Below are 20,868 nucleotides of genomic sequence, written 5' to 3' on the forward strand. Positions count from 1 at the left end.
AATCCTCCTGGCTTCTCTGCACCCAGCAGGGACTGGGGACCCTGCCGGAGAGACGCTTCCAGCCCAGAGATGCCGGGTGCAATTATCTGCCCACCTCCAGCCAGGTCCCAGACCCGCTTCCCAGACCCCGAAAGCAGGTGGCAGGAGGGGCCCTTTGGGGCTGCCTAGGAAAGCGTCGTCGGGAAGGGGCCCGTGCCCCGGGCTTGCCTTGGAGCTCCCTGGCGTAGCAGTAGACATCATAGGCTTCACTGGCTTCCCGCTCCCCGTAGCTGCGGATGCCTGGCAGGCTGCTGCGGTCTCCGTAACAGCCAGGTCTGGAGAGCGTGATGGGGTACCTGCGGGGAGAAGGTGCAGAGCAGCAGTCACAGGCCTGGATCAGCCCTTGTCCTGCCCATCCCACAAGCCTCGGACAGCCACAGAACAGATGCTCCCTCCGTGCTGCTATGCTTTAAAGCAGGAAACCTAGCGTACAAAGCGGGAAATGGGGGGGGGGTCACGGCTTCACAGCATCCCCACCGGTTTCTGCAGGGAGCTGGGGTGGCGGTAGGGGCCTGGTGTCTCTGCAGGGGGCCCTTTGACAGCAGAGATGCCGAGCCCCGGCTCTCAGGATTTGTGACGGATCTGGCTGCATGACACTCAGATCTAGCAGAGAATCACTCGCCACAGGGAACCGCACTGGAATCAAGCAGCCGTCACTTTGATTCAGGTCAGAAGCTGAGGGTGTCTGATGGCAATTTCAACTATAACGGAGAAGAGGTGGAGGGGGAAAAAATCTCTTTATATATCCAAGGGGATGGAGACAGGCTGAGGGAGAGATGGAGTGGGGCAGGGGGAGCTGGAGATTTATAGATGGGAGATGTAAGTGCAGATCTGTGTCCTGAACCCAAAGGAGAGCAATCCTCTGTGGTTAGCTGTTTGCTAACAGCAGAAGTGCAGCTTCAAAGTGCTTGGCAGGGATTAACCACCTTCCACCCCCCACTCTCAGGCTTGCCAGGGTTATTCTCCCCAGTTTTCAGATGGGGAAAGGGAAGCACAGTGCAGGGACATGACTCACTCAAGGTCACACGGCGAATCAGTGACAGAGCTGGGAGCAGATCTGTGTGCATGGAACAGGCCTGCGTGTGGAAAGGCACCACTGTACACAAGTAACCAAACCCCTTGCCTGATCTGCAGACACAATGGTGTTTTCCACACTCATTTTGTATGTGCAAGCCCCTGCACGGGATCCTGCTTTGGGCAGATTTTGCAGGCTGCTGCTATCTGAATATATGGCTCAGTGGCTTCTGCTTAGCTGGGTGCCTCTGGGCCACTGGCATGGCTGCTTTGCTGGGTCAGGGCTGTGTTATGGGAGCCTGGGCCCACAGGGAAACAGGGATCTAGGGTCTCCAAAGGAGGGGTACGACGTCACATGGATTCCCAGGGCTCCGGTGCTGCCAGGTGTGGTGCAAGATGCAGAAACAAAGCAGCCACGTTGCACTGAGAAGCTGTCCCATAGTCCCACCCCCATCACCAAGCAAGTCCCACCACTCTCCAATAGGGCGACTCCACAAGCCGCATCCTGACAGCGCCCAGGATCCGGGGGCTCCCCCGTTTACCGGACGGTCTGGTCGGCCAGCCAACCAGCGTCGCAGTTGTCGTAGCCATCTTCAAAGGCAGCCTGCAGGTGACGTGGGGAGGCGATGACGGCGGAGTTCTCCTGGCAGGTGCGCTGGGCCTCGGGGAAAGTCAGCGCGTAGCGGTTGCTGGCTGCTCGGTAGTGGAACACCACACCTGGGGAGAAGGGGACACGCAGGGCATGAGCAGGGGGACAATGCTGACAGGGGCTGCGCAGGGAGGAAGGAGCCCCCCCCCCCATCATAGAATATCAGGGTTGGAAGAGACCTCAGGAGATCATCTAGTCCAACCCCCTGCTCAAAGCAGGACCAATCCCCAACTATATCATCCCAGCCAGGGCTTTGTCAAGCCAGGCCTTAAAAACCTCTAAGGCTGGAGATTCCACCCCCTCCCTAGGGAACCCATTCCAGTGCTTCACCACCCTCCTAGTGAAATAGTGTTTCCTAATATCCAACCTAAACCTGCCCCACTGCAACTTGAGACCATGGCTCCTTGTTCTGTCATCTGCCACCACTGAGAACAGCCGAGCTCCATCCTCATTGGAACCCCCCTTCAGGTAGCTGAAGGCTGCTCTCAACTCCCCCCTCACTCTTCTCTTCTGCCCAGAGTCAGTTTGTCTTAGGGACAAAGTAAATTCCATGCTGGTGAAAGGGGCTGGATTGATAGCTCTGGAGCCTGCCGTTTTCTGTTTAACCACAGAGAAGGTGTTTGCCCAAAGTGACACAGTGACAGAGCTGGGGACATGAGGCAGCTGTCTGGATTCCCAGCCCCCCCAGTCACACTCACCTCCCAGCACTGGGAATAGAACCCAGGGTTTCTGACTCCCAGTCCTCCCTTTGCTGTAACCCACTAGACCCCACTCCCCTCCCTGAGCCAGAGACAGATCCCAGGAGATCTGGCTCCCAGCCCCCCCTGCTCTAACCCACTAGACCTCACTCCCCTCCCGGAGCCAGTAGCAGACCCTTCTGAAAGAGCAAAGCAAACCACGAGCAAGGCCCCAGTCTGTAAGTACTACAGCCCTGCGGAGCCACTAGATCTCCAGGGGGAAGCCCCAGGAGGAGGCTGAGAAGCAGCAGGGATGCAAAGCCAGCAGCGTTTGCTCAGCCCCAGAGCGGGGCTGTGCGTATATAGAGCAGGAGTCGCTGGCCATGTGCTCTCCGGGTGGAGAGATTCCATCAGTTCCCCTTTGGACATCAGCTGGACGTGCAGCCTGAGCACGAGCCATTAGCATCCACAGGAAGCTGCTACTGGGGGCACCCAAGTGACTACACTACATGCTATGGGGACTCCAGCGTACTGGGGAGACGAGACGGTACACCCCTGCTCAGTACGCACGGACACACACACACACACGTATACATACGGCCAGACAGTCCTGCAGACAAAGGAGAGAGACCCAGAGACAGCGGCCCCAGAGCCAGGGCTGCCGTGAGAGATGCCAGCCCCACTGCCTACCCTGCTATTATACCGTGCAGCAGCAGCTGCAGTGACCCCTCCTGCCCCCAGGGCTGAGTTCACCTCCAGCTCCTGGGACTGGCAGCACGCAGTGGTGGCTGTGCTCTGGCCAGCCTGGAGTAGCCAACACTCCCGCAGCGCCTCTCCCATAGTTTCCCATTGGATGCCTAATCACCCGCTGACTAGGTCCCTAATCACGACCTCCAATCCTGCCGGCGTCCCCACTGCCAGCACCCAACTCACCTGTGACCTCCAGGGGCAGCAGGTCCTGCTCATCGTCGATGCCAGCCACCACCTCGCAGCGGTACAGCCCGGCGTCACTGGCCCGCGCTGCACCAATCACCAGGGTGGCATTGTAGCGGTTGCTGGGGTAGCCAGGCAGGGACACCCTCCCTTCATAGGCTTTCACCACCTTCACCACGTTCTCCTTGGCCACCAGGATGGGCACGTCCTCCTTCTGGCCAGATGCCGACTGCACCTTGCTCCATTTGATGCGAGGCGGGTCCGGCGGCTCGTTGGGCCCCAGTGAGGCTGAAGGCTGGAGCAAGAAGAGGCAGGGGAGGGCCACTGGCTCAGCCAGCCCCACGCGCAGCGGCTGGTGCTGGACCTTGTTGATGCGAATCACCGGCCCATTGTCCTGGGAGCCTGCAGGAGAGAGACAAAGAAGAGGGGGGGATCAGAGGGAGGTGTAAGTCTGGGGGGAGAGGGAGCATGATATCACGGGGATGGGCACAGCAGAGAGACACATGTTCTGGCCAAACCATTTCAGACTCAGAACCAACCTGCAGCTCAAATCAGAACTGGACTCCAGGATGCAGAAAAGTCCCTTGCATTTCCCCCCAATAGTTTCATTCTCGCTTCGTCCAGCTGGGATCTGGCAGTGCCAGGCTGCCACCGGGAAGCTACTTGGCATCCATTTCCAGCCCCCAGCCCCATGATGATGAGCATTCTGCCCAGATCTCCCACATGATCCCCACGCTCCTGCAATCCGTTCCCACTGGGCGACTCTCAGAGAGTCCATTCCCTGGAAGCATCACATGGCGAGGACAGGGCAAGATCAAGCAGCCCTGTTAATCCCTCGCTGACACCTGCAGACTCACCCGCAGGCAAGGGGCAGCTTGTACCAGTGCCGGTGGCTGCACCCCTCCTCATTGGTATCCATTCCCCCCGTGGACCCAGGGTCACTCCCACAGTGGGTTTGGCTGGCACTGCAGACACCTGGGGGCTTTCTGGATGACTGGTATAAATCAAGTGAGCTGCGGCGGGGAGCAGGATCCTGGTTTCAGCTCTGGTTTCTAGCTTTCATCCTCCTTGGCCCTGGGGCTGCGGCAGGTGCCGTGACAGCCTGAACCAGACCCGCCAGGTCGGAAGGCCCCTGGGCTGCGGCAGTGTCCCCAGTCAAAGCCCAGGTCCGGGTTTAAGGTGATCTGCAGCACTGAGCTGGAAACGCACTCTGCAGAACAGCGCGGTAGGCTCCCACTAAGCCAGGCTGGGAGTGCAGAGCAAGGCCTGGACCCTGCAGCCTTTGCTCACAAGAAGAGCCCTGTAGAAGTCAACGGGCCCCAGCATGACCTCACTGCCAGCAGTCACTCCGGGGGAGGGTACCAGTTACCTGGGGGCAGGTGAGAGCAGGATCAGCAGAGTGAGCCCATAGTCAGCATACACTGGAAATCAGGGATGTGCTTTGCTCACTCGAAACAGCACCCGCTGCTGCACCTCCAGCCAGCCCCCAGGTTCTCTAGCACTGCAGAGCTATCGGCTACCTCTGCAGCTGGGAGCACAGAGCATGGCTGGAAACAGGCCTCTGGGCTAGGCCGGATGGCCCACGACTCTCTTCTGCTAGGGCCCTTTTCTGTGCTCTCGCATAGCATGCACAGTGCTGGAGATGCTGGTATGGATTTAGCAGCAGGGCTGTCTGGGCATAAAAGGGTGTCAGGCAATCTGGTCCAGGCAGGCAGCTAGGTTGATTGGCCCAAGCTGTGCTTAATTGCATGAGTGCTGACACTGGCAGCAGGGAGCCAGGTATAAAAGCAGCCCTGGCAAACTCAGGCTATTGTATCACTGGGGGCTGGGATGCAGGTGCAATGAAGGAGTGCGGTGCGGTGCGGTGCTCTGGGCAGGGCTCTTTAGAGCATGGAAGATAAAGTAGCTAAATATCAGCTTAGATCAGGAGTCCTTTCTAAGCTGCAATTAACAATTCTCCTTCTTAATTGCATGTTTGCAACCCTCTTCTCTCCTCTCAAACATACTCCGAAAACCCCCAGGGCTCTGCTTTGCCGTAGGCAAGAATAAAAGCTAAATCTCTGGTGAGAGAACGCAGCATATGCCTCCTCCGGAGAGGGTTTTCTGAATGCGAAATAGCAGGTGCTTCTGAAGGAAGGAGGCACAGGCCTGAGGGATCTGGGCTCCAGTCCTGGCAGGGTGTAACTCTGGGCAAGTCCCTGCATCTCCTTCTCTGGAAGATGGGGTGAATGACCCTTCCTTTTCCCTGGCCAGTATTGTGAACCTCAAATGATCAGAGCCTATAAGCCAGGCACCAAAGATTATGAGTTTGGCTTCCAGGTGAAGAGATTTAAACAGGATGATAACTAGTGGGTTCTTTCCCTTTGCTTTCTGGTCCTGGAGCCATTTTCCATCTCTTTTCTACAACCAGCGGAGTCAGAAACTTACCCTTTTTTAATAAAATGAAAATAGAGACTTGCACTTAATCCCGTGAATCCAGAAGTTGAGGCTTAAAGAAAATGCTGTGAGGCTGGAGATACAACTGGGAGCGCTGCCCTGAAGAGCTGCCTGGCGCAGTGGGGGCCTGACCTAGGTTGGGGCTTCTAGGAGCTACCCCAATTCACATGATAAGGAGGGAGGGGGTCTTTTTGAGATATAGGCCAGAGACTGTACCCTCTTCCCACCCCCCTTGCCCCCAACTACCTGATGTGGAACTACCTAACTAGTAATGCAACCCCATCTCCCTGAGCTTGTTCTAGCCAAATGGTGTTGTCCCGGAGTCCCCCGGCAAGGCTCTGGAGCTGCTCCCCATGAAGCCAGGCAGGACTCTGGGGAAGTCTCCTCTCTGGGAGAAGCCTGTCTGCAGGACACACAGCTCACACAGCTTCCACCTTCCTGGGTCTGACCTCGGAGCATTCAGCATCCTCTGCCCCTCCCTGAGCTTCCCACAGCGAGTCCACTCAGGTGGGGTCCTGGGGAAGCCAGAGGGTCCTGCCCCCCAACTTCGCAGTCAGACGTGACTCTCAGCCAGCCAGTAAAACAGAAGGTTTATTAGACGACAGGAACATGGTCTAAAACAGAGCTTGCAGGTGCAGAGAACAGGACCCCTCAGCTGGGTCCATTTTGGGGGGCAGTGAGCCAGACAACCACGTCTGCACTTCACTCCATGTCCCCAACCAGCCCCAAACTGAAACTGTCTCCAGCCCCCCTTCCTCTGGGCTTTGTCCCTTTCCGGGCCAGGAGGTCACCTGATTTCTTTGTTCTCTGACCCTTCAGCTCTCACCTTGCAGGGGGGAAGGGCCCAGGCCATTAGTTGCCAGGAAACAGGGTGTCGGCCATTCTCTGTGTCCAGACTCCTGCACACACCTGCCCTCTAGGGCTCTGCAATGATCATACACCCTTATCCCACCCCCTAGATACTTAAGAACTGCATAGAGGAAACTGAGGCATCCCCACACTATTCAGAGGAAACATTAAGAACAGTCCCGCTTCGCCACACATGTTATCAGCCTGTCCTTGCCAAATGTGATGGGCCCAGGCTGGAGGCTCTGTTCCTCCCCATGTCCCTGCAGCCTGGGCCCCACTGCTAAGAGCCTCCTGTGGTGGCCAGACTATTGAGTTGACAGTGGAAAGGGGGCCCTGAGCTAAAGGTCCATCCCCAGGCCTGTTGGTTGCCATAGCACCCACGCTATTTAAAGCAACACAGTCCACCCCTGCCCCAGGGTGTGGAATGGGGACAGCGAGAGGTCTGGGTCCTGGGGTGAATAACAAAGGTCCCATGGATGCAGTGGGCTGGTCTATGGAGGTGCCAAGACCAGAAACCAAGGCTCGTTGGTGCACAGGCCAGCACGCAGTGTGGTGGGGGGGAAGCCGTGCTGGGAAATCTTTGAGCTGCAAATTGACCTGGTCTCTCTGAGGCCCGAGTACCAACTGTAACTGTGAGGTTTGTGTTTGCACGCTCCCTGCCTGCCATCCCCACTACAGCTCCCTGCACTTGGCCCTCCAGCCCCACCAGGAATTGAGCTGTATGCAGAGCAGCGCCCCAGAGAAAGCCGTGTCCCGCTCCATAGGAGTAACCCAGAACCCGCCAGGCTCTCTGGCTGGGATGGCGTTCCCTAGGGGGGCATTGAAGAACTACACTGCAAGGATTAATCTACCTCAAGGCATTTATCAAACGCCATAGAGTCTAGGTGGGGACCCCTCCATTTGGTGCCATCAGTTTCTACGTGGCGCCAGCACACATGAAAATAGAAACCACGTGCAAATGGAAACCCCCATGGTGGTATCCCCTGGCGCCATGCTTGATGCCCTTAGCATCTTTGTGTGCTCTAAGCTGGATCTTAGAGCTTGCAATAAATGCTGTTGTCACCCCTCTTCTGAGCCATATCCTTGCAGGTCAGTTTCCACTGGAGGAGGAATAAGTGAAGTGGAGTCGCTGTATTTTCCTAGTGTAACTATTTATGTCATATATACCTGTCCTGGAACAGAGGTGGCCACAAATGGTACACAGCCACTCCCCTCTGTCCGAACTTTTGTTCAAATGTAAAGTCCTACATCTAGGAGCAAAGAATGCAGGCCATACCCAGAGCACAGGGTACTATCCTGGGAAGCAGTGACTCTGAAAAGGATTTGTGAGTCACGGTGGATAATCCTCTGAGCATGAGCTCCCAGTACAATCCTGGGATGCATAAAGAGAGGAATCTCAAGTAGGAGTAGAGAGGTTAGTTTGCTTCCAGATTTGGCACTGATGCGACCACTACTGGAATACTTTGTGAAGTTCTGGTGCCCACAGTTCAAGAAGGATGTTGATAAATTGAAGAGGGTTCGGAGATGAGCCACGAGAATAATTAGAAAACTTGCCTTGTAGTGATAGACTCAAGGAGCTCAGTCTATTTAGTTTAACAGAGAGAAGGCAAAGAAGCAACTTATCAGTCTACAAGTACCTCCATGGGGAGCCCAAATTCGATAACACAGGGCTCTTCAGTCTAGCAGACAAAGGTCTAACCAGCTCCAATGGCTGGAAATTGAACCTAGAGAAATTCAGACTAGAAACGAGGCACGATTGTTTTTAAACACTGACAGAACAATTTACCAAGGGTCGTGGTGGATTCTCCAGCACTAGACATTTGAAAATCAAGACTGGCTATTTTTCTCAAAGACGCGCTCTGAGTTCAAACAGGAGTTAATTCAGGGCAGTCTCTGGCCTGTGCTACGCAGGAGGTCAGACAAGATGATCACAGGGGTCGATGCGCCCATAGAATCTATGAACTCTCAGCCCAAACGCCAGGGGACTAGTTCCCGGGGAGCCACTCTGCCCTAGGAACTGACTGACTCCAATGAGAGCTCCACTCCCCTGTTGCTTGCTACAGTGCCCCGAAGTATCACCAGACTAACAACAACACAGTGTGGCTTCAAGGACACTGCTCACTCACGAAGCAAAATATCTGGAGACGGTAATGGCACCGCTCAGTGACCCCTGGTATGATGGTATTGACCTGGTGCCTCTCAGCCCAAACACCAGGGCCACATTCCAGATTAAGGGACTTGGGAAAAACTGGGGTAGAAATTTCCCTCCCAGCTTGTACAGCAGAGCACAGTCCACATCAGGATGGCCTGGAACTGTTTCAGGTAGATTCCAATTAATCCTGGGTCTGCCGCATATCCCGTCACTGCTTCACCACTGAATGTTAGCCAATTCATGCCAGGCTGCCGGCAGCCTGGAGGAGATACCCCCACACTGGCATGAGATCCCGCAGTGCATGGAACTTGGTAGCTGGCACCAGGCTTCATGCTGAAGCTTTCTCCGCATGGCTGGATCTATCCGTAATGCTCAGCTCCAATCTGTCTCCAGGTGCAGCCTCACCTGAGTCAAAGCCTTTGCAGACTTTCCCACACCCTTGTTGAGCGGACCCCATAACCCGGCAGGTGGGCTTGATCCCCATTCCCTTCCCCTGTGACCCTGCAGCATGGGCTTCGATCGTCCGGCATCAGCTAAGCCTATCTCGGAGGGAGAGGGCCTGGCTTGGTGTTGACTCCACAGCTTCACTGCTGCCCGTGGCTCACCCGTCCGTCTGTACCTGCAGCAATTCCAGAAACCACCGGGAAAGAGCCAAGGGTCTTGCTGCTGACCAGGCTGTTAGCAGAGACTCTGCCTGGCTGGCTGCGGATGGCAATTAGGGCACCAGGACTCAGCCTCGTCAGAATTAACGACACACACAATGGCGCTCCCCAGCCTGTGCTGTGATTGATTTTTCCCCCAATTACAGCACAAGAGCAACAGCAAAATGATCCGCTGAGGCACATCCCAGCGCATCCCTGTGGGTAACTCCCTAACCTCCAGCGGCAGGCAGCCAGCCAGCTGCCACCACCACCGGCCCTGCCTGGTGAGCCCGGGGAACTAGCTTGGGTAACTAGCGAGATCTCCCCTTTAGACAGCGCCTCTCCTGCCGCATGATGGCTAAGCTGGCACCAGTTCTGCAGGGCAGGATGGGAAGTGATGAGCGATGTGGGACGCGGCTAACACCACGGGGAGGCAAATGGAGCTGTAATGGAACCAGGACACCAAGGTTAATACCCTGCCCCTTAAGGCAAACACCACATGGGATCTTTAGTGACCACACGCAGCCTGGAGATTGGTTTGACTTCGCCTCCAGAGGGCAGAGCGGACCCACTGCCACCCCCCCTCCCCCCCGCCAATACATAAGAATGGCCATACAGCATCAGACCAATGGTCCATCTAGCCCCGTATCCTGTCTTCCTTCAGTGGCCGATGCCAGGGGGAATGGACAGAACAGGGCAATTTATCAAGTGACCCATCCCCTGTCATTCAGTCCCAGTCTCTGGCAGCCAGATACAAACCCAGTAGGAGGAGCTCCATGTTCTGAATCCCCAACATCGTCTATTGCCCTGGTTCTTCGGAGAACCCCTCCTGAGCCCCCAGCCCAACCCTGTGTCGCTCGTAAGAACGGACACAGCATGGCGGGGACGACACATGGCTCTACAGCCAGCCTACGCACCTCCATCAGGGTGGGAGTAAGCTCCCCCTGAGGCTCCGAGTCTGTGATTATCTCTTCCCCCTTCACATGCACTCCTGGGTGTGTTGGGCTCTTCATTGACACGGCCAAGGTGCTAACTCCCCGCTAGGGCCTTGGATTCTTTATCTCGGCAGAACAGGCCGCCCTGAATGCAAATGGCTTCCAGGGGACTCAAGCGCCCAGACCCAGCGACAAATTAATTACTGGATCCCGGGAGGGACAGGGAGGAGCTGCGAGCCCCGTGGCAGATGCATGGATGGCATTTCTCAGCCAGCTGTGACAAACACCCCAGCACCGGAGTCCCATTCTAAGGGGTGAGGTGGGCTGTGCTGTCTGAGATATCAGCAAGGCCCCCGGGGGAAGAGCATAAAAAAGCCTGGCTAATCCCCCCCATGGACCCACGAGCCACTCCCCATCCGGCACTTGGAGGCGGACTTTGCTATTTAAACCCATCCCTCCAAGGCTGAATCTCCAGGGTTCACACCCTCTGCCACTAAGCCATGGTACAGAACTTCCCAGTCAGAGCCCCCTCCACGGGCTGCGGGCTGATGGAGCTACCCATGGCCCGAAGGTATCACTGGGCAGAGCGAGCCCAATGGGGAGAGCACAAGAAACACAGAGGTGAGAAATCAGCAAGCTCAGAGACTCCATGGAAGGCCCTGCTCCCTGCACGCACACCCCCCACGGGGGGACTGGGCTGCATGTGGCTAGATTTCAATCAGCATGCCTTAGGGCATGCCCAAGTGCCCCAGGTCATAATTACCGGGCTGTAATCTCTCTAGGACAACCTGCTGTCCCAGCTGAATTCTAGAGTCAGCAGCTCCGAAAAGACCCACCTCATTTAGTTTGTGTTCTAAACAATTCTAAATTGTGTTCTAAAGAATTCTAAACAATGTTTAGAAGGGGTCCTGATCTCTGGGGGCTTTTGGGGATCTGTAACGTCCTCTCTCTCTTCATAATGCCCCTCCCCCGCAGCTTTGGGTTTCTTTCTGTACCGTTCTCTCTCTGTCTGCCCCACTCTGTCGCACAGTCCAGTAGCTTAGCTACTGTAGGGGCCCTTGAAAACACTGGAGTTGTGAGGTGGGGATTCTTACGCTAGCGCCCAGGAACTGCCAGCCTGGATCAGACCACTGAGACATCCGACCCAGAAGTCCCTCTCGGACAGAGGGCAGTGCCACTTGCTAAAGATGGTCTGCACGGGGCTGCACTGGGATAAAATTCCCCCGGGGAGGTTCCCTCCTGACCCCCATTAATTCGGGACCAGCTGATGCCCTGGAGCCAGGAAGACTTGTTCCATCCCTTCCACACTTGGAGAAAGATTTTTCCCTCAGCTGAAGCCACAAGGTTTGGGGCTTTTATTTTTGCCCCATCTCCATTTTGGCCATGGCCTGGCTGTAGAGGGAAGCAGCATGATTTAATGGTGAGCACAAGACTCAGGACTCCTGGGTTCTATTCCAAGCTCTGTTGCTGACCCTCTAAGTAGCCTTAAGCAGGGCACTTCCCCATTCCTGTGCATCAGTTTCCCACTCTATGGAGTGGTAGCAGGCATGGGGAGGTGCGGGAGGCTGCAGATCAGTTCCTGTTGAGGAGAAATCAGTGATACGGAATCTGGGTATTTTCAGAGAGTAACTGGTTTATTTACCCTATACATACCAGTCCTGGAAAAGAGGTGGCCACAAACAGCATGCAGCCAATCCCCTTTGTCAGGACTCTCAGCCCAAACATCAATGCCTGGCTGCTTGGGAGCAACTCCACCCTGAGAAATTACTCTAGTTACGAAGGTTACAGCAGGCAACAAACTCCTGCTGTTTGCGACTGCTTCCCCCAAAGCTTTAACATAACAAAACAACAATGCTGTGTTTCCTCATGGACGGTACACTGAGACAAAGAACTTGTGAGGTGACGTAGAACGGTGCCACCTGATGACTGCCCACCATAACATGAATACCCTGCAGTTCACATTTTTCCACCAGCCCTGCACAGCCTTGGCATTTTCAGATCCCGCATTTTCTCCAGCTACTTTGAAAGCTGTGTTCCTTTCCCCTATAGAATAACCCTGCCCTACACATTTTGGTTCCTCTTCCCATGCATGGCTGTGCAGTGAGATATACACTGCCCCACCCTTCCTCTTGGCACACCTGTTTTGCCACCCTCTGTGTGCCCCCCTCCCAGCCTTCCTGCTCACTGGCCTCTCTTTCTGTTATGCTTGTGTTTGAAGCAGTCATTCATCTAGGAAGGGATATCCATGAGGAGCAATCTGAGCTCTGCAACTGGAGAGGAGGGACTTTGACTGGCTGCATAAATTGCTTTAAAATAGAAGGGAGAAGAAATAAGCAAGCAAGGCTGCACTCCCCTTCAGGGATAAAAACCTGGCATCAATGCATCTAATTATGTAAAGCCATAAACTGTTTTTATGCCCTTCAGAAATGACCGGGTAGTGAGTTGAATCACTTGTTGAGGGCATTTGCTGAAATAGTTCATCCCTCTGGAGAGGGGCTGATTTATAGACTGAATGGGAGGACTAAAGGGATCTCGGGGAGCGTGTGCGAAGCAGACACTCCCAGACAACCATCGTTATTAAAATCTTACTAGTGTTTTATTTCTATGGTGGCAGCACCTGGGAGCCTCAGTCATGCACCAGGAGCCCATTGTGCTAGGTGCTGTACTTTATTATTATGCTTTTATTGCTGGGATAGAATCACAGAATCATAGAAGATTAGGGTTGGAAGAGAGCTCAGGAGGTCATCTAGTCCAACCCCCTGCTCAAAGCAGGACCAATCCCCAACTAAATCATCCCAGCCAGGGCTTTGTCAAGCCGAGCCTTAAAAACCTCTAAGGATGGAGATTCCACCACCTTCCTAGGTAACCCATTCCAGTGTTTCACCACCCTCCTAGTGAAATAGTGTTTCCTAAAATCCAATCTATACCTCCCCCACTGCACCTTGAGACCATTGCTCCTTGTTCTGTCATCTGCCACCACTGAGAACAGCCAAGCTCCATCCTCTTTGGAACCCCCCTTCAGGTAGTTGAAGGCTGCTATCAAATCCCCCCTCCACTCTTCTCTTCTGCAGACTAAATAACACCAGTTCCCTCAGCCTCTCCTCATAAATCATGTGTTCCAGGCCCCTAATCATTTTTGTTGCCCTCCGCTGGACTCTCTCCAATTTGTCCACATCCCTTCTGTAGTGGGGGGGCCCAAAACTAGACACAGTACTCCAAGCGTGGCCTCACCAGTGCCGAATAGAGGGGAATAATCACTTCCCTCGATCTGCTGGCAACGCTCCTAGTAATGCAGCCCAATATGCCGTCGGCCTTCTTGGCCACAAGGGCTCACTGCTGACAGGATCTGACATGCTGAGAGCAGCTGAGTTCATCTTGGGAATCTCTGACGCCCACATGACTCCAGCGTGTCCTATTCTGCTCAGGACACTTTCCTGGGGATCCCCTCTGATCCACAGCTCCCGGGGCTGAGCACTGCGATGTTCGCTCCCACCTTCCAAAGGAGGTGGATCTGACAGCATCTCCTCAGAGTCCCATGCTCCTGAGTGCTCCCGCTCAGGACAGATGCATGCATAGGAGAAGGGTGAGATGAGTCATCTGAGCACAGGCCTGGGTGCCGGGAACTCCTGCGTTCTAATCCCACTGCTGACACCAGCTTCAACCTTGGGCAAGGCACGTGTGACTCTGTAAACCGGGCATGAGATAATTAATTTCTGTGCTGTACTCTATGGGCCATGGAATAACAGCCAGCCCCACAAAGTCACCAGGCCACCACATGAGGAGGTGCCCAATTCCTGCCAGCATAAGCAGTACCATGCCATTGCCTGGGCTAGAATTGTACCCCCTTCTGCCAGCCAGAAATCTGCTCCTGCCTACATACAGAGTGCCAGGCAGGAAAGTCATTCCCAGACCACCTCCAGCCCTCACAGTGATAAAGTCCTTCTCACCCAGCTAATCCACCGCCAGGCAGCACAAGGATGGGGCTCCGGGACTGCAAATCTCTAGTTCTCCTCCTGGTGAAATGGCTCTTGCGAATGCACAGGCTAATATGCTCTGCTCTCCTGACAACTCTGACGCAGGAGACGTACGGTAATAATTAATGCTCCTCATTACGGCCGCTCTCTACTTAGCTTAATACCCAGTGACCCTGCTTTGCAATCCTATTAATGCGCTGCCCCCCTCATTACATCTCTCTGCACCAGGGAGTGTGGGGATGGGTTTTCACAGCGCAGGCCACGGGGGAGGCGGGGGGATGTTTTATTCATATTCCATTTCAGTCTCTTCCTATGCTCCTGTTCCGCCACCTGAGAGTTGCTCTGGGAACCTAGAGGATGGAACACAGAGCCTTTCACCTTTGGGTCACAGGTTCAAATCCAGCCCCAGGTCAGGTGTTACATGCTAAGGGCTCACTCCTGGCCTGGAGGGTGGAATGAGTTTGATGGGTCTCAGCCCCACGATCCCGAGCAACCCTATGATTACAAAGCAGACTGAGGAGCCAGAGGATCTGGTTTTGGTAGCAGGGAGCTGGGAAGATGCCCCAGGTGACTAGGTTAAAAGCCCCGATGCCAGTGAATGCACAGCCGGCTGCAGCGTGTAGGCAATTTGCATGATGAGCAGAGCCCCACAGCAAGGACCATGCTTTAGACTCACCCCACAGTCCCCACCCTCACTGCTGCTGCCCCCAGAATGTTTCGAAGCTCAGATTTTATCTTTCTATGCACCCGGTTAGAACTCCCCACAGGCCCCTCACCATCTCCTCTGGCCTCAGTCACCGCCCCCTCCTCGCTGGCTTCCCCGACCCCTGCGTCACCTCCCCTCAGCATCGCTCCCCCTACAGCAGCCCGGTCAAGCATCTCAACCTCCCCTTGACAGCCCTGCGCTGCCAACCCACCCTCATTGCTGCCTCAAGGTGTCGACCAACTTCTTCCACCACCACCTCCACGTGCCCCGACCCCGGTGCCATTGCCCACCTCTCCTTCACAGCTCTTCATAGGGCCCGCTGCTCTCCTCACCCTTGCAAGGAACTGTGGCCGGGCAGAGGGGCAGGTGGTGGAGAGCTGCCAGTAGCAAGTGCGTATAAAACCAGTCCCGGCCGGGTTTGACTCCGGCGGCCCCTGCCCTGGGGTGAAGAGTCTCGTTGTCCGAGGTGGTGAGCTGGGCAGGGCAGGAACCGTGTCTCCCCAGGGCTGGGCCGACGGCGCTGATGGCACCGTGTGTGCCCCGAGCATGTCCCGGGGCAGCCGGAGGCTCCTGAGTCACGTCCCGAGAGCAGAGTCCTGGCCGCAGCACGGCGCGAGGTGTTCAGGTGACGGGGGGCGCTGGCTTTAAACCTGGGCAGGTCCAGGGCAGGGCCTGGAACCCCACCCCCAGAGAGATCCCTGCACCATGGCTGGCCCTAGTTGGGGCAGTGCAGGGGTGTTATCTCCAGCAGCTGGCCAGGGGCAGCACCGGACCCAAAGGAACCCACCCTACGCCGGGCAGGCACCCAGGCGAGGGGTGGGATGGGCAGGGCTGAAGCCTGCACTTTACGGCTCCCTGCACTGTCCTTGGCCTCTGGGTAAATGCCCATTCAGCAGCAGCCGCAGCAGAGCCACAAATAATCCCCGAGGGGGAGCCCCTGACGCATGCCGAGCGGGCGGCTAATCCTGGCCGGGTGAGGGCTCAAGCTGTGAGGAGCTGCTAGCGCAGGGCATTCGCCGACCCGATCCCAGCTGACGGGCTCGGCGACAGGGAGAGAATGGGATCAAGGGTTTAAAGATTCGCCCGGGGAGGATTCTGGGGCCGCCAGGGAGAACGCGAACTGGGGATGGCTTTTCTTTTGCTACTTTTCCTCTTGCCTCCTTGTCCCGCTCCTTGCCCTGTGCCCACACTTGGTGCACAGCCCCTCCTGCCCCACAGTCTCTGCCCCATGAGGCCAGCAATCACTCTGAAGTGTTCAGACTCAAACCTACTTTGCCAGCTGCATTATTTCCCTGCATTGAGGGAGTCAAAATGGTGTAAACATGTAACCTGCCACAGGGGCTGATAGGGTGCTGGGGGCACCCTCATTAGGATGCTCAGTGCACTCTGCTGGCTGGGGGCTTTCCAGCTGACTCCAGTCAGAAGGGCAAGGGGAGCGGTTGTGTGTACCAGGAGCTCCCGGGGTCCTTGCACTAGGCACACGAGGGTGCACAATGGTGCATGTGGACCCCGCATCTCCGCTGCCCCAGGTGAAGTTGGGGATTGGTCCTGCTTTAAGCAGGGGGTTGGACTAGACGACCTCCTGAGGTCCCTTCCAACCCTGATATTCTATGATTCTAAGTCACGGCTGCGTCCAGTCAGCTGTGCCAAACCCCTCTGCTCTTGGACACTGCAGACGCCAGACCGCCGGGGACAAATCAATTCCGGTGCAGCTCGGCGGCAGGCGGCTCTGAGCCGACTCTTGTCAGCAGGCAAAGATCTCCCTGTGTCAGGACAGGTGGAGCCCCCCAGCCTGGCAGAGCCTTCAGAGCAAATAGTAGCCATCAAGCAAGGCCCCACATGGCTGGGCAATGAGACTGATCTTAGGGAACAGTAACGCCCCTCTGTGGACTGCTGGGAAAGGAGATCCTGGAAGGGAGAGGAGCATATGGGTGCCTAGGCCTGGAGCGGTGCTAATGACCTGGGGGGGGCGGGGAAGTACCCCTTGCAATGCCTGCATATCAGCCACTGCATCCTCCCCCGCTAGTCAGCAAGGAGCAGAACCAGCCTCTCCACTCCAGGCCTGCAGCTGTTACCAGTTATTTAGTGTCTAATTCTGCAACTTGGATACTAAAGCTGAGTCTGGTTTTACTGTCCCCAGCACGAGCCCCGACAGAAGCCAGCGATTGTTCTGATTGTTCATTAGGAACCATTGCTGCCTGTTAATGCATTGTTATTGGCTAATTATTGTGGGCGATTTGTTACTGATCATTAGCAGTTTATTCTTTGCTATTTTTTATGAGGGATCGTTAATACTGATTCTCTCCCGAAGTCCTCTGCGTGTGGGGCCATCCACAGGCGCGAACCTTGGGAATGTCTTTCCATAGCAGCCACGCACACATCGGTGGTTTGAGAAGTTACGGAGTGAAAGAGGATGGTGGCTGAGGCTGTCGGGAGCAGAGAGGGTCTCACCCCCAGGAAAGGGAGGAAGGGCAGGGTGTGGTTCCCAGCGGCCCCGGCCTCATGTTCTGTGGCTTGCTCGGCAAACTCCTGCTTCCGGGGGGAACTGTAAATATAAAAGCACATCCTGGGAGGAACAGCAGAGTGACCAGAGGCTGCAGGCAGCTCTAGGAAGAGCCAGAGCTGCTGGGCTAAAGCTGAATAAATGAAAACGTAAAGTCCGTGTAAGAGACCTTCACCCAGCAGAGGGGACGGGCAGGTCACAGGAAGGCCAAGGCCATCCCCTGTATGCTTGCCCCAAACGACAAGGCAGGGGAACTGTGGAGAGAAAATGTGCCCCACCTAGCTGTCCGAACCAGCAATCTGTGAGCGTGTCCAAAGGACAAGGGATGCAAATCTTGGAGTCTGAGAAACTGACGGAGGCCCCAGTTCTGAGGTTCGATGACGGACAATAAGCACCAACGAGGGGCCTGGCACATCCCTCTTACAGCAGCAGGGTCCCAACAGGAGACAATCGGCTTCTGCGTCACATCGTGTCATAACCATAGGGGTAGCCTAAATTCCTCCTTACCTGTAAGGGGTTAAGAAGCTCAAGTAACCTGGTTGGCACCTGACCAAAGGAACCAATGGGGACAAAAGATACTTTCAAATCTGGTGGGGGGGGGCAGAGATTTTGTTTTGGGTTCTTTGTTTCTGTGGCCGTTGGCTCTTGGGACTAAGAGGGACTGGACCGGACATCAATCCATGTTCTCCAAATCTTCCTGAACAAATCGCTCCTATTTTAGACTTGTAAGTAACAGCCAGGCAAGGTGTTTGAGTTTATCTTTGTTTTCTCAACTTGTGAATTTTCCCTTTGCTAGAGGAAGGTTTATCCCTGTTTTGTTGTAACTTTGAAACTAAGGCTAGAGAGGGTTCCTCTGTGCTCTTTGAATTTTCTGATACTCTGTAACGCTAACTACCAGCCTAAGTTTACAGAGGTGATTCTTTTACCTTTTTCTCTTTAAATAAAATCCTTTTTTTTTAAGAACCTGACTGATTTTTCCATTGTTCTAAGACCCAGGGATTTGGGTCTGTCGTTCATTTGTAACCAATTGGTGAGGATATATGCTCAAGCCTTCCCCAGGAAAGGGGGTGTAGGCTTGGGGAAATATTTTGGGGGGAATAGGACTCCAGGTGGTCCTTTCCAATCACTTGGTGGTGGCAAGGTTTCCAATCACTTGGTCCAATCACTTGGTGGTGGCAGTGATCCCAAGGCAAGAAAGAAATCTGTGCCTTGGGGAAATTTTAACCTAAGCTGGTAAGAATAAGCTTAGGGGGTCTTTCATGTGGGTCCCCACAACTGTACCTCAGAGTTCAGAGTGGGGAAGGAACCCTGACACAGTCGCTAACAAAACCTGAGTATCAATGTGCTCAGATAGAGAAGGCGGCTTTGGCCTGAGTCCCGGGGCATAAAAAGTTTCATGACTCTATTGATGGGAGGCCAGCGCTAGCTGAAACTGACCATAAACTGCTTACAGCGATGGCCAAGGTGGACAGGTGGACGGGCTCCCCTGAGCATACGGAGATCAGTTGTTCAGCTCCAGGGACAGGGTTTGCACGTTGAATACAAACCCGGGAGAGAGCTGCTGATTACGGAGGCTTTTGTCAAAAGGGCGCTGCAGCTGAGTCCAGAGCTAGACAGTGTACATGTCGATCTGATTAAAAAACACCCCTCCAGCCTCCCACAAACGGTGAGCATATTCCCAGCCCCTAGCGTAACGCCCCACCTGGACTGGAGGCTGCTGGGCCCAAACAGCAAAGGGAGCAGCGCAGGCTGGTGGTTAGGAGGCAGCCTCGTGGGGCTCACAGTGTTTTTGTTCAAGAGGGAAGCCCAGGACAGCTGTTCGTGGGGAGTCCCAGGAACTCCAGATGGTGTCTCAGGACAGTTGAAGCAGGGTGAGCTCCAGCCCGGGAGAGGAAAAGGGGAAAAAACAGCGAGTGAGAGCAGACGGTGGCTCCTGCCCTCCTCCTGAAGCCCTGCTGCAAGCAGGTGAAATAGGCAGTGGCAGAAACAGCTGGGGGAGTGAGAGGGAGGCTGCCCAGTGCTGGGGGGCAGAGAGGCCAGTCGCCAGTGGGGCAGCAGTCGGCACCAGAAAAGAAGGGATGCAGCAAGTGGCTAGGGCCCAGTCGTGTCGTCGGAGGGGTGCCAGGAACAGAGCTGAAAGGGAGAAAGTCCTGTTCAGGAGGGAGAGGAAAGACCGAGCCTGGGGAATAGCAGGGCTAGCCACAAAAAGGACAGTAAGAGACAAGGCAGAGGTAGAACAGGAAAAAAAGGAAAGTTAAAGGAAGAAGAGTGCAGATAAACAAGGGCCAAACTTACAGAAGAATCTCTAAGAAATCATCAGACAAACATTGTTAGCAAATGGTGAGAAAAGCTGAGCAAGAATGAAATGGGAGGGAAATAAGATGTAATAAAAGATAAACTGTAATTAAAGGGGAATAGACTTAGGAAATAAGGAGGAAGTGAGCTGGAGTGAAGATAAGAAAACAGGAAGCACTGTTTCACAACTTCTGGTGAGCGTCCGAAGGTATCCAAAGGGCAGTGACAGGAACAGAGAAATTCTCAGAGAGCAAAGGGACTGTAAGCCAGAAAGGAGCCAAGGGACTGATCAGTCAAGAAGCCAACACATGGCATCGAGGAACAGCTGTCTTTCTTGCAGTTGGAACTCCAAACAGCAACCAAAGATTGCACAAGAGAGAACTAACTGGCCTCAGAACTCTTCCTCCGAACTCCGGGCTTGCAGAGGCTGAATGCTGAGGAACTGAAAAGGGAGCGAACACCGGTGGGGTTTATGTTCTAGTGCATGGTATCTTCTAATTCCAAATTCTGTCATTCCATAAATGTTCATTGTTACCTATAAAGTGAATTTAATGAAGATACTAGCAGATAATAGAGCAGAGGAAGAGTTTACAGTAATTTATGGTGTAAACCTAAATAGTTCCTGCTAAAACAACTACTTTTGATTTAGTTGGGATTATTCCCCATGTCATTGACTTATACCGTACCCCAACTGGTTGACAGAACATAATTTGGACTCTTAGATTCACTCTGCCTCCCCTCAGCGCTCTGATTCAGAACAGCCCTCCATCAGGCCAATTATGCTCGCACCAACCCAGGGAGGAACTCTCTGTAGGAGATGGGAATTTTTTTTCAAAGCAGCAGGGTGGGGATTCCTGAATTGTTGCAAAAGAAGATGTTAAAGGACACATGAAGGTCATTTAGACATAGAAAAATCTAAGCGAAGGGCCAGAGGTGTTTTTTATACTGGCCCCAAATGAACAGCGACATTCAGGAAGCTGTTAGACCTTATTGCCTAGCTAAAAAATACAGGAAAAGTCAAGAAAAAGAACCCTGCTGGTGACACAGGACAAACTGCCCCCCTGG

At 54.5% G+C, this 20,868-nt stretch overlaps 1 protein-coding gene across 4 annotated transcripts in view; it reads right to left on the reverse strand.

Annotated features, from left to right (window-relative positions):
- Window positions 1-20,868, reverse strand: part of NCAN (neurocan) — an 84,725-nt gene that overhangs the window by 38,046 nt on the left and 25,811 nt on the right. For all 4 annotated transcript variants that reach the window (XM_073323876.2, XM_073323875.2, XM_073323874.2 and 1 more), the window contains exons 3-5: window positions 3,313-3,714; window positions 1,596-1,770; window positions 208-335 (exon numbers count right to left, since the gene is read on the reverse strand). In XM_073323876.2, coding sequence (XP_073179977.1) covers window positions 208-335; window positions 1,596-1,770; window positions 3,313-3,714 — 705 coding nt within the window. The remainder of the gene's footprint in view (window positions 1-207; window positions 336-1,595; window positions 1,771-3,312; window positions 3,715-20,868) is intronic.

The sequence above is a fragment of the Lepidochelys kempii genome, chromosome 25, assembly GCF_965140285.1.
Source record: "Lepidochelys kempii isolate rLepKem1 chromosome 25, rLepKem1.hap1, whole genome shotgun sequence".
Classification (NCBI taxonomy): domain Eukaryota; kingdom Metazoa; phylum Chordata; order Testudines; family Cheloniidae; genus Lepidochelys; species Lepidochelys kempii.